The following is a 13,318-nucleotide window of genomic DNA, read 5'->3' as shown; positions in this document are numbered from 1 at the left end:
CACTTGTTTCGGCCATCTGAAAAAAATAGTGGTTAAGTTCTGTATAATTAGTCATGAATGGCCGAGTTAATAAAAAGGAAAAGGCCACACACACACACACCCTGGAGAGCTCCCGGTCAGTCCGATTTTGATGCCCTTTTCCCGGATTACCCCGAGGCTCCTCACACACCCTCTGGAGGTATTAAAATCACTTTTGGGCACCGTGGAGACCCTGCAAAGCGCTGCTTTGGTAAAGTGCTATCACTTCGCTGCTATCACTGATATGCTGCTATCACTTCTGTGTATTATATTATTATTATTAATGTCTACTTTATCTTTTTATATATTTTAAATGTGTATGTCTATGAGTATGTCAGAAAACCTGGCGGTGGTGACAAAAAACTACCCACATGATCTGCATGAGTTGTTCAAATTAGCTAACTTCTTTCCACTTTGTTGCTAGCTACTTCAGACCTCTAATTAGAAAGCAAACATTTATGGTATAATCTAATATTCTAATATTTGTATACAAAATTGACAGTGTTGACATGTTATGGTAGTGACAGCGGCAGTGTCTAAAAATATGAAGTGGAGAAAAAAGCGAACTTACATGAGCTTGAGCAATTTGAAATAATGTAAATAGAGCAGAAGGTTTGAAAAGAGGGTCCTCAGGAATATAGTTGACTTTGTAGGTGTACAATTGTAATGCTTATGGTAAATATCTGTCCTTGCCCAGATAGCAAAACTTGATTGAATCAAAGTTGAGATATGGTCAGGCTGAAGGTTGTGATCAACATTGATGTCAGACATTGAAATATACATTGAAAGTGCTCGCTATGATCAACATTGAAATAACGTTGAATTTCCAATCAATTCTGACAATGAATCAACCTTGATTCAATTATGATATGATCAACATTGAAACAATGTAGAATTGAACCACATTGATTCAACTATATATATGCATTGCATTATACATTGAAACAATGTTATTATTAAAGGGCCATTTCAACACTTTTCAACCTTGCTTTGTATGTTTACAATATGCCTCATTATAAACCCCATTAGATTGGCTATTTCCATTCTTTTTAAGAAACCAAGGTTGAGAACAGCTGCTTTATTGAATGCTCTATGAACAAAAAAACTACAACAACAAAACAGACCATTATTCAAAAAGTTATTTAATAAATATTCAAAAGCAATTATAAACAAACATCTTAAGGAATTATGAACATTAACCCTATAATGAACCCTGTAATTAGAACATTACAGTAACATTTGTCCTTAATAGTCCTTAATCTTTGCCTTTTCTTGGTACCCCGCCACTCCTCTCCGGTGCGTAACGCAGCCACTTCTGCAGGGCACCCTTGTACTGCAATTCTGTCAACTTGCGGTCAAATTGAAACAAAAAGAAAAAAAGAATATTCATATAGTAAAACAATGGCACAGTTTATGTCTACTCTGTGTCTCAGAGAAGGGCACTGAAATGCTTGAAATGATGTCACTGGTAGGCCGGAAACGCAGAGCGAGTAGACAGAAGTGGTATATTTAGGTATTGAGTGATTTATTTATTTTTAATTATGGCAGAGTTGGCCCTCCATATTTATCAGGCTCCCTCCATGGTGAGGAAAATGCATCCATTCTTATTTACTTCAGAAGAAGTTTAAAATACTTATTAATTAAATAAATATTAAATATTAAATAAATTTAACATCCATCATCAAAAATGCCAAATCCGTAGTATTTTGATTTGCAGACTCACCAAACATGCAGTCCTGCATTAACGTGTCCTTGAAGGCCCTCTTCGGTCCCTTTCCCGCCCAGTTGAAGATGCATGCTACACGGTTTGCCATGGTAGCGGATAGCATTCGCCGGATCATATTTTCGGCATTGGTCCCTCCGACTAATGCCAAGCGGGTAATCTTAACAGATTAGAGAGAAAATGGTTAGTTTGCTAAAGTGTACAATGTGCCATGTCAAATGGACAGCGAGAGAAGGGTCGTAGCGGTCTCCTTTTGCCTCCTTCAGTTGATGAAAAGGTACGCCCAGTAATATGAAGGGAGGGAAAATAGTGCTGGATGAGGTCAGACTTTTTCACGGCCAACAATTCGTGATGCAAATGTATTACTCTTTTGAAGGCATATTATTTTTTGAAGCAAAACTACTTTCTGCATCGCAAAAACCGGGCCAGAACTCCGCTCACGGGACGCAGTGGGGGAAAATGCACTGCTGATGCCCGACACCGCTGATGAGGATGTAATACGACCTCTTGTCCAAAAATCCAAACTATCCCTTTAATGCCTCCAAACCTACAATTCCTGACAAAATGTAAGAAAATACTTGTATGAAAAAATGGTTCACCATATTTCGAAGGACTAATTCCTCCTTCAGTGCAGCTTCAGCCTCATCAAACTGCTCCTCATTGGCGAGTGGCAGAACAATGGGGAAGGGCTCCTCTCTCTGTGATCCCGCTCCAGGAATACTCATGGAGGATTTGGCAATTTCAGTCTTTATGAACTGAATGTCCCGTGACATTTGCTTCACCTCCATGAGTAGCTCCGTTAGCATCTTGGTGTTTTGGTTGGCAGCAATGTCTTAGAAGAAAAGCAATTGGTTTTACATTACATTTCAAGGATAGATTGACCATTTTCAATTGTTTAGAATGACACTCAGCAACTCACTGATGTTTGCACCCCTAACTGATAGTAACCATTAATTCCTTGCTTGCTCTGATGGCACAGTGTGGTAGGGGCTTGAGTTATACATTTGCATTCACATACAGACAGCAATAAGAAAATAAGGTAAATAAGCACTATCAAAGTTGTTATGAATGAGCACCATATAGCAACTAAGGATGCCGATTGATTGGCCTTCGAATGGCAGCATTTGAGATTGGTTGGCATATCTGGTGTTAAAAAATATATAGATAAAAAAAATGTTAGTTAACTCACCTGTATAGCCCTGGGGGTGTTGATGGTGATTGCCAGGAAAGTCTAAAAGAGGACAATCAAATTATATCCTTGCAAGATAGGGAGACACTGAATAAACAGACTCTAGACACAATAAGAGTGGCTGAGGGCATCACATAGCCATGGAGCCTATTTGTCTACTTACCATCATTACAGAGATCTGTTGACTCTAGCTCTGCCAAGAAGTTTCCACAAAAGTCTAAAATGAGAGAACACAAAACATAAACTATGATTGCTATAACTCAGACAAAGCACATTTAAAATCTGTCCGACCTGATAGTTTTTTAGTTATGTGAAGTGGTTCACTTACCATTATTAGGCTGGTCAAATGACATCCTCAGAATAGTTTCCTCCAGAGGCTAAAAGAAGGGAACACAAGAAAGGAATAGAGCTGTAACTTTTCAACACATATCACATGACTGATATGTTTGCATGTATTGCCAGAGGAACTAAATTAAAGCTCATATGCCATTGTAATAAGCAATGACATACCACTGCTTGCATCTGGGGTTGGTAGAGAGGGGTACTGGTTGGATACTGGCAGCACTGTATTAACAAATAAGTTGAATTATACATGGCAAAAGTAGTTGTAGTATCATAACTGACAGTGTCACCACTGTACCTGGAAAGTGAATAGCAGGTGGCTTGGCAAATTTTCTCTTAACACTGCTGGTTTCTGGCTCCTCATCTGACTCCGCATACACAGTATTTGTTCTTGAAAAATATAAATCAAACATACCCAGCAATTGAAAGAATTTTAAATATAATTACATTAAATGAGCAAGCCTTGAGAAAGACTGTTCTCGGGTCAGGAGCCCATCGCCCGTTTCTGTGAAATTAGGCGGATTGACATACAAGTACACATAGACATAACACAGGACAGATATCCAATCCAACACTCAAAGCTGAGTGCCAAGCAGTTTCAAGTCTTTGTTATGACTCGTCCGGAGATCGAACCCTGACCTTATAATCTCTGGGTTGACACTCACCACAAGGCAGCGGCGTCTAGGTGTAGGCTAATTTACCCAGCACATTTGGTTGAGGAATTCAACTGTACCTTGTTCTTCTTTTCCGACGTACATCTGCTTCCACCTCTGATTCCAAATCTGTGGTCGGACATCCAGTAGTGACATACCTTTCTTCATGTTGCTTGGCCTTTTCAAACGAGGCTGTAAAAGAACAGGCAGAAAATACAGTCCCATTTTTAAGAAGTATGATAAACAACGTAATATAAACAGGGTTTTGCAAATGGCAATTCGATTTTAATTCAAATACATATCTGTTTAGTTTCCATCTGCCAAATGAGGTAACTAACTACCAATATATGTTATACTATACCCAAACACCCACGAGTAATGGTTCTCCTTAGATACCAGAAAGGAGAACAAAATAACATCAAGGTGGCCACTTCAATTAACCTGATTGACTAGTCCCATTTGTGACCGATATAAAAGTAATGCCATTCATTCTGTCACAAATGGGATTGACAGGCTTAGATATGGAATAATTCACATCAGACAATAGTGATGTAGTGACTACTTACCACAAGTATTTAAGAGCCGAACATTCTCATACGCGGTCCATCCTTTACGGGGCATCATGTTTTCTTTTAGGGCCTTTGAATAATTTATGTTTTTTGGGGGCCAGGACAATGTACCTTCCTTTGCATTGAACCAGCTGGAAAGAACTGTTGCAGTGCCGCCATTTGGAAATAGAACAACGGCCCAAAGCACCACCTCTCTTTCCATTCTGTGTACAATAAATTCAATTAGAATATAAATGATTAAAAAAAAAAATACTCATGAATCGTAAGAAGTCATAAACTTGCTATGCTACTGCATATGAGCTATTGGAATAGCTATGAGGCTATTTCCCTCTGACTCTGGATACAGAACACATTTACGTTTAATACAGCCAAGTTTACCAACGCCGAAATCATCACACAACTCTCTAACCTTATATGTACCTATGCATGAGGACTCACAGGGATAAGTGTAATATGATTCTTGGTGTCTGAACTTTCTGTATATCACATAGACCTCATCTTCTTCTTGGACTATATTCTGCACTACTGCAATTGTATCTCCCACCTCAATACAATTATCCCCCTGCTTTGTAGACAAGGTAAAGCGACTACTGGAGACCTTTCTGTACTGTAGAGCAACATTGAAATGTCGAGGAAGTGGTCCATCAGTATGGATGTTCTGTAAGACTGGTTCATCTGTTGCTAATGGACGCTCAACATGTGGCATTTCTGACAACCTTTTGACAACCTGCTGTAGAGGTTTGTGTGGCTTGCGTAAAAGATGCTTAATTTGGCCTAGATAATTCTCAAAAGGGAATCCCGAAACATTATCTAAAGGTCCAAATTGTTTGTATTCATCAACTAAATGTATAAGCTGATGAACAGTGAACACAATCTCATCCCTACCATACAGCTGTCCAAAGTGTTTCACAAAGGAAATCATCAATCTATGTGCAAATTCAACCATTTGGTCAGAAAGTCCCGGTGACAAATGCAAATACATGGCCACAGAAAATAACATAAAATTGTCATAAAACTCACTGGGAAGGCAACCCTTCAGAACTACAGGACCCCAGTATAACATAAAGGATCGGAGCTCAGTAGCTTTCCAACGATCAAGCTCATTCAAACCTCTTGGCTTACGATTGAATTCAACAGGGGTGTGGGAATGTAACACCAGCAGTTTGCTTGATATACTGTTAACAGTTTGTGAAGGAAGCCTAGTGGCTAGCTTGCCCTTTGACCACATATTCAACAGTTTTCTCATCAACCCAAGACAACAGAGATGCATATAATCTATTGGGAATGAAGAAACCATCTTTACAATCCCTGTTAAAGGACTGAGTGTCTGTTTCAAGTGATGTTCCTCATCAATCATATCATAATAACTCAAGTCAGTCCTCAGCCTGACATCTGTTTCAGGATACGTCATTTTGTTCTTCCACACACCCTCTTGATCACACTTGTCGCATCCTGAATACCTATTATGTGACTTAACATTCTTAACATAGGCTCTGGCGGGAGCATCACACACAAATGAGGAAACCTCTACATTCAATAGCTTACCCTTATGAATAATGCCATTAGCCAGTACATTTTTAAGGTCCCTAACAAATTGCTTCAGATACTCAACAACACACTTTGGCTTGCTTAAACCACAAAATATGCCAACAATAAATGGGGACTTAGTGTAATCACATTTCAGGATTGCAAGTATAGGCCAGAATTGAAGACTTGAACTCTTAAAGAGGGGGAGACCATCTATGTTGAACTGTAAAGTAAGAGTTGTGAGGTTCACTGGTAAACTCAGACATTTCAATCGTGAAAGTATTCCTTGCACCAATCCAAAATGAAAGTACTCGCCACCTTGCATTTGAGTGGTTGCAACATGAGATTGTGTTCCAAGCAGAGTTCTTCCATTTTTAGGAAGCCTGGGGTGAAATAGCTTTAAGATGGACAGCAGAGCAGACAATGCAACCAGACTGATGGAGTAGGATGTTGCCCAATATCTCAGGCTCCTTATAAGCAGATCCTGACTAGGTTGATGCTCATCACTGTCAGAGTGAGAATCAGATTCATCTCCATCACTTCCAGCTACACTACCATCTGTATGATCATTTTCCATTTGTACATAATCTGATTCAACTTCATCATTGCCATCTACACTACCATCTATATGCTCATTTTCCATAGGTACATGGGAAGCTAGTGTTGTATCGAGTTGGCAAACTTGAGAGATTGTGAAGGGTGGTTCCCTATTCACACAGGGTGCACTTTCATTATGCAGAGTTTCCTCGTATTCCTTAAGGATATCTTTCTCTATGTCCCTTACAGTTCTGATGACCCTACGTCTTTTGGCCCAATAAGAAGCCATCTTAGCTAGAGAGAGAGGTGGTGGTGCTATATTAAATTACTTGTATATTGCTTGCAGTGAATCCTCCAAGTCCAAGTGGGGACCTCTTGTAAGTTACTGCAACCCAGAAAAAGATGGAAACAAAGAAAAATAAATAACAATGCATAAACTAACAATACAAATATATATAAGACAAATAATTGTGTTATTCAGGCTATTAAAAAATATTTCAAAATATCTGAGAGCCGGAAGCATAAGGAGATAGTCATGATGTTGTCGCCATATATATAAATATTAAATAGATGCCTCGTCCACGCTGCTGGCCAATGGAGTCGAACGTCACCACTGGCGGCCATCTTCCCAGCGTAAGCTGCTCACCCATAACATTGTGTTGGTAGTGGTAGGCCTACATGTACTTTTTAAATAACCACAACTTGCTCAATTTTCCACCAATTTTCAACCGGTTTGGTTCATTATAAACATCAGAGATGTAGTTATGACTCTGCATACTTTTGATAGAATCATGAAAAACAGAATAATGTTCTAAAATATGTACAATATCATAACCACGTTAATAACGTTTGTAATAAACCAAACCGTTTGTAAATCAGTTGAAAATTTAGCAAGTTATTGTTATTTAAAAAGTAAATGTACCACTACCAACACAATGCTATGAGTGAGCAGCTGACTGTGGTAAGATGACCGGCTATGGTAACGTTCTAGACGCCACAGTATTAGGCATCTAGTTAATATATATATCTATGGTTGTCGCCGTCGGAAAACGAGAAACGGCGATTTATTAAAAAAAGGTGGCGAAGAAGATAGAGGAAGCCGGTGTCGTGTCAATATAAGAAGTGTGTCATCATCACGATGCATTCAGTACACACTACGCTCTCGTATGTGTGTGCGTGAGAATGGCAGCGTGTGTTGACTTCAGCGAGTGAGCGGAGAAGCAAGGAGAGCGAGCGATTGCGCATGTCAGTTTAGTGAACGAACGAGTCCGGTTGTGTGTACTGTTAAGTCACTGGAACTACGAATAAAGTACCCAGCCCGTCAATAATCGTGTCCGATTCATTCCGACCTATAAGCAGACCCGCTGCCTGTCAAAGTTAAGGGTGTTACCCCGAGAGAACATCGGCCCTGGAGGGAACGTCTCTCCTGTGCCCCTGACTATTCAGCTATTAAAAACGCCAGTAATACTTTTATATACACAGATAAATAAAATAAGTTTTGATTGCGAAGCTTGCTAGCATGCCACACAGACTCATATGATGGTATCTGAACGGATAATATATTACATTAGGACTTACCAGTTAACTATTATTAGCGAGCATGCTAGCGATTGATAATGCTATCAAGCTACAACCTCCGGACTTCGGTTTACATGGCACGGCAATAATACACCAAGTTAACATTTAGTCATTCGATGACAGGTGAATATATATATATATAAGGCAGACTGTGGGAGTCACCGGTGTCTGTGTGACTTCAGGACCATGGAGAGCACCACTGCAGCCTGCACTTGAACAGGCTGAATTGTGCTGAGTGCTGCGGGCAGCAGGGGCCCACTAGGAGGCAGAGCCAAAATGCTTGCAGCACCTGATATTCCCAGGCGGTCTCACATCCAAGTACTAACCAGGCCCGACACTGCTTAGCTTCCGAGATCGGACAAGATTGGGCGTGCTTGTTTTTTCTTTTGGTGACACCCGCCACTACTTACAGCAACCTGGGCTTCTGAGGAGGTCTCCCATTCAAGTACTAACCAGGCCCGACCCTGCTTAGCTTCCGAGATCTGACGAGATCGGGCGTGTTTTTTTTTTTTTTTTCTTTTGGTGACACCCGTCACTACTTACAGCAACCTGGGCTTCTGAGGAGGTCTCCCATTCAAGTACTAACCAGGCCCGACCCTGCTTAGCTTCCGAGATCTGACGAGATCGGGCGTGTTTTTTTTTCTTTTTGGTGACACCCGTCACTACTTACAGCAACCTGGGCTTCTGAGGAGGTCTCCCATCCAAGTACTAACCAGGCCCGACCCTGCTTAGCTTCCGAGATCAGACGAGATCGGGCGTGTTCAGGGTGGTATGGCCGTAAGCAATTGCTACCTGTGAAAGTCAGCCTCATGAAGCTCAGGTGTGGGCAGTGCTGGGGGTTAGGGCAGTGCTGGGGGTTAGGGTTAGGGTGAGGGTTAGTGCTGGGCAGTGCTGGGAGCTCTGTGTGTGTGTCTGTGGGTTAGGGTTAGGGTGAGGGTTAGTGCTGGGCAGTGCTGGGAGCTCTGTGTGTGTCTGTGGGCTAGGGTTAGGGTTAGTGTTAGTGCTGGGCAGTGCTGGGAGCTCTGTGTGTGTCTGTGGGACCCTCAGTGACCTTTAATAGCAGGCAGGCTTTTGGGGCCTAAAGGGAGAGAAGTGTGAGCCATTCGGGCTTGCTGTGACTTAATACAATACACAGGGCAGTGCTGGGAGCTCTGTGTATGTCTGTGGGACCCTCAGTGACCTCCAATAGCAGGCAGGCTTCTGGGGCCTAAAGGGGGACGAGTGTGAGCCATTGGGCCTTGCTGTGACTTAATACAATACACAGGGCAGTGCTGGGAGCTCTGTGTATGTCTGTGGGACCCTCAGTGACCTTTAACAGAGAGCAGGCTTATGAGGCCTACCTGGGAGGTGTCTGTGCCTCTGGGCCTGTCAGTGACTTAATACAATACACAGGGCAGTGTTTGGTGCTCTGTGTGTGTCTGTGTGACCCTCAGTGACCTTTAATAGACAGCAGGCTTATGAGGCCTACCTGGGGAGGTGTCTGTGCCTCGGTCTTGTACTGGAGGCCGTGGAGAGTGGGGGCCCTCTGGGCGCCAGGCCAGCCCGGGCATGTGTGCCCTGGGCTGGAAATAAATAAATTGTATTTATTTCTTCACTACCACAGAGACCACTGTTCAACCAAGCAAGGAGGTGGACGCCGCTGATGACTTTACATTCAGTACATTGTCAGACTTGGACATGGCCGATTTGGGTGTTGCTCCATTGTCTGCCTCAGCACTTCCAACCTCACCTGCACCTCAAACATATTCCATCATATTCGACAACCTGGACTTTTACGTTCAGACGCATCATCAGTCCACCAGCCAGACCAACAAGTCAATTCACTGGATCCACCACATGTGTGTCATCAACAGAATCAACTCACTACACCTTGACAAGTTGAAACCGACAAATTCTTTGATTGACTATGATCTCGGGAATTCACTTCCTGGACCAGACACACAAGCCAGTATGCGTCGGGAATTCGTTGTTTTGGGGAGCCGAATCCTGACAGCTTATTTGGAATCATTCAAGACCCTCTCCAGTGTGGTTGTTCAACACATCCCCCACCAGTTCTCTGAAGAAATGGCCCAGCCATCCACTCATGTAAGTTTCATGTCCTTTTAAATATCAAATGAAACAAATACATTTGTAAATTCACAGTGCAAGTTGCAGATGTAATGCACTTATTCATGCTTTAAGTGTTTCACACACTCACACATAATTGTAATATTACACTTTTGTAGTATCCACTTGGACTTCTATTCAAGGACGAAACACAAACTGCCGACCTGGTGGATGTGCTCCAGCACCTTCAAAAGGAGTAAATATCATGCAAGATCAATCATTACTTTGTGTACCCTGGGACAGTTTCCCATACATGAATTAGACCATTGGCTGAAAGCGCTAGGGGAAATCAAGTCTGGGAATAGTCTAAACCCATGTAAGAGAAATGGACCGATTGTGTTTAAATTGATATTCTAACTGTAAGTTCTCTCTAGGTATGTGCCAAGATGTCCTGATGGGCTTGAAAAGATTTTGATCGGGGGTGACAGACTGACAGAGGCCAATTCCCGGAATATCCAGTTGGTGTTTGCTGATGGGGAGACGGAGGAGGACCGCCTGGAAGGCCTCTGTGTCAAATATGAAGACTGGCACGCAATTCGAAATCTCTTTGAGGTCGGTATTGTAATCATTAACTACATGCACCCTGATACACAATTTATATTTACAAAAAGCACATAATGTTGATTTTTTTATGATTACAATACACTGCCTTCCAAGGCATAGAGAAGTAATGATGTTTTCTAAGGACTGGTTCAAACATGATGTTTTTGATATGCATTACAGATATATCATCAGATCTTCTTTAGTGAAGAATCTGCCAAAGACCATGGCACACTCCACGCCAACATGAATCTCTTGAGGTAATCAATCACTAAACATCAGAAACCATGTGTTTTCAGATTAATGTTAGATTGACATTCATTACTGTCACGGTCTGTCCGCCACGCCCCCTTCACCCTCGCAGCTGGGCTGCGTCAGGTGGTTAGTGGAGCCTTTAAGTTGACTGAACACTGTTCTCCTGTTGCCAGATTGTCTTCGCTGTTGGTTCATGCAAGTCTCTCCAGCTATTCGCCTGTCTCCTGTTCCCGGTTTACCGATCCTGCCTGTTCCCGACTACGTTCCCCGCCTCGTCCTACTGGATCCTCGTTCGCCTGTCTCCTGTCCCGGCTTCCCGACCCTGCCTGTCCCCGACCACGTCCCCCATCTCGTCCTACTGGACCCTCGTTCGCCTGTCTCCTGTCCCGGCTTCCCGACCCTGCCTGTCCCCGACCACGTCCCCCGTCTCGTCCTACTGGATCCTCGTTCGCCTGTCTCCTGTCCCGGCTCCCCGACCCTGCCTGTCCCCGACTACGCTCCCCGTCTCGCCCCTCTGGATCCTCGTTCGCCTGTCTGCTGCCCCGGTTTCCCGATTCTGCCTGCCCCCGACTACGTTCTTCGCCCCGTCCCCGTTGATTTGCTTGACGAAGTAAAAATCGGATTATCATTGTGTTTGCTGGTCTCTGAGTCGTGCTTTTGGGTTCAAATCTGCCAGTCTCTTCAGTGGAGTGTGACAATTACTGTGTATGTATCTTATTGTATAATTCTTTTCTCTCTACATTTCTTCCCCTAAAGAGTATCTTCGCCAACCATGAAGTTGGCGTGGACTTATGAACTGTGTGCATGTTACCAAGTAACATGCACCGAGTAACGCGTTACAAAAGTAACGCGTTACTCCCAACAAAAAAAGGTAATATTTTACTTGGCTAACCCTAACCCGACTAACCCAGAAATACGTTTTAAACCCGAAATTAACTTGTGTGTTTTTATACAAATTCGCCAACACTGCGAGATTCACAGAGGAGAAAAAAATCTGCACAAATGTTTTACTTCCTCTTACTGCTAGAGGAGAAGATCACGGCAGCAGCAGAGTCCAGGGAGGCTGGTTGTAGTCTTTTAGCTTGGTTCTCCATATCAACAGTAGGGCTAGAACAGAGCGAAAAGACTACAACCTGGTTGTAGTAGAAAAGGGGGCTCAATGTGTTTTTTTTTTTTCCATCTTCCCTAGTAGGCTCTAGCTCTATTGATTTCAATATGAATACCTAAAGTTACAATATTTCTATTATGAAATGTATTGTACCATGAGCCATAACTGCGACCATTATATTGTACTTTTGTTAGCCTTAAGCCTAGCTCAGTCATTATGCCATACCACATCACCTCCTGCTGTGCAATGAGCTGCATTGAACACAGGAAGATCTATTGAGAACAACAAATCCATATTTCCTGTTATTTTGGTAAAAGTAGTGTAATGCCGTACAATTCAAAGACAGTAATATTGCAATGTAACTAATTACTTTGAAATGACAGTAACAAGTAATAAATAATGCATTACTCTTTTGAAGTAACTTGCCCAACACTGATTGGTACTACTAACAAACACACACCATCATGAATTTATGAACTATGAATATAATTTCACAAGCAGATGTTTTATGCAGCCATTTAAATAACTGCTATGTGATTTACAGGTGCAGCAATGCGAAGAAAGGCCCACATGCTGCGTACAACGCTTACAAACAGTTTGTGCAGATTGACACGACAGCACTTTTCCTTGCGGCAGCAATGGAACATTTTCATTTGGATGATGTCACAGGTCTGTATCTGCTACATTGTGTTGAAAGGATTAAAATCAAGGAATCAAACATTACCTTTTCTTGGCATAAGGTACAATGTATGAATACAATTTTTATATATATATTTCTTTTTTGTTTTCTCACAGCTACTCCAGACGGCTTAGTACCAGACCACATCCAGCAAGGCTCTGCAGAACAGAAGAGGACCTGGCTCCATGACTCTGTGGCAGAGGTCGTTGACAAGTTTTTAATGTCTACAGACATTGCTGACCTGACAGCTGGCGTTACTGAAGCGGCAACAGCCCAACGCACTGAGAAGGAGAAGCTCCCTTGTCGTGAGCCAGGTTGCAAGAAAGTTTTCATTTATCGAAAAGCCAGAGAGACCCACGAAGAGAAAGTCCACAGTTTTGTGGTGGCATCTATGCCAGTTGTTGAGCCGGCTTCCTCTGGTCTGATTGACCACAAAAAACAGCATACTGAGGCCAGGCTTAGCTTTGGATTTCTGCTATTCGATATGTTGGATG

At 42.3% G+C, this 13,318-nt stretch overlaps 1 protein-coding gene and 1 non-coding gene across 3 annotated transcripts; both read right to left on the bottom strand.

Annotated features, from left to right (window-relative positions):
* Positions 1–3,350: 3,350 nt before the first annotated feature.
* On the bottom strand, positions 3,351–5,910 carry LOC130378532 (uncharacterized). Of its 2 annotated transcripts, none has more exons than XM_056585261.1 (2): positions 4,006–5,910; positions 3,351–3,662 (listed from the first exon to the last, which is right to left on the bottom strand). In XM_056585261.1, the coding sequence occupies exon 1, from the start codon at positions 5,903–5,905 to the stop codon at positions 4,781–4,783; it is 1,125 nt and encodes a 374-aa protein (XP_056441236.1). In that variant the 5' UTR covers positions 5,906–5,910; the 3' UTR covers positions 3,351–3,662; positions 4,006–4,780. The 2 variants fall into 2 exon arrangements, with proteins under 2 accessions (XP_056441236.1, XP_056441237.1); XM_056585262.1 differs by having other exon boundaries at positions 3,351–3,494.
* A 2,889-nt stretch (positions 5,911–8,799) lies between these two features.
* LOC130378538 (5S ribosomal RNA) lies at positions 8,800–8,919 on the bottom strand. Its single transcript, XR_008894749.1, has one exon. It is a non-coding gene; the product is annotated as a 5S ribosomal RNA (ribosomal RNA).
* Between the last annotated feature and the right edge of the window lie 4,399 nt (positions 8,920–13,318).

The sequence above is a fragment of the Gadus chalcogrammus genome, unplaced genomic scaffold (genome assembly GCF_026213295.1).
Source record: "Gadus chalcogrammus isolate NIFS_2021 unplaced genomic scaffold, NIFS_Gcha_1.0 GACHA085, whole genome shotgun sequence".
Taxonomy (NCBI): domain Eukaryota; kingdom Metazoa; phylum Chordata; class Actinopteri; order Gadiformes; family Gadidae; genus Gadus; species Gadus chalcogrammus.
The sequence above is the reverse complement of the archived record's forward strand: the minus strand, read 5'-3'. Positions and strand labels throughout refer to the sequence as shown.

Bases quoted from the DNA above. Each gene is read 5' to 3' on its own strand.
- LOC130378532 (XM_056585261.1), bottom strand. From the start codon at position 5,905: ATGACGTATCCTGAAACAGATGTCAGGCTGAGGACTGACTTGAGTTAT.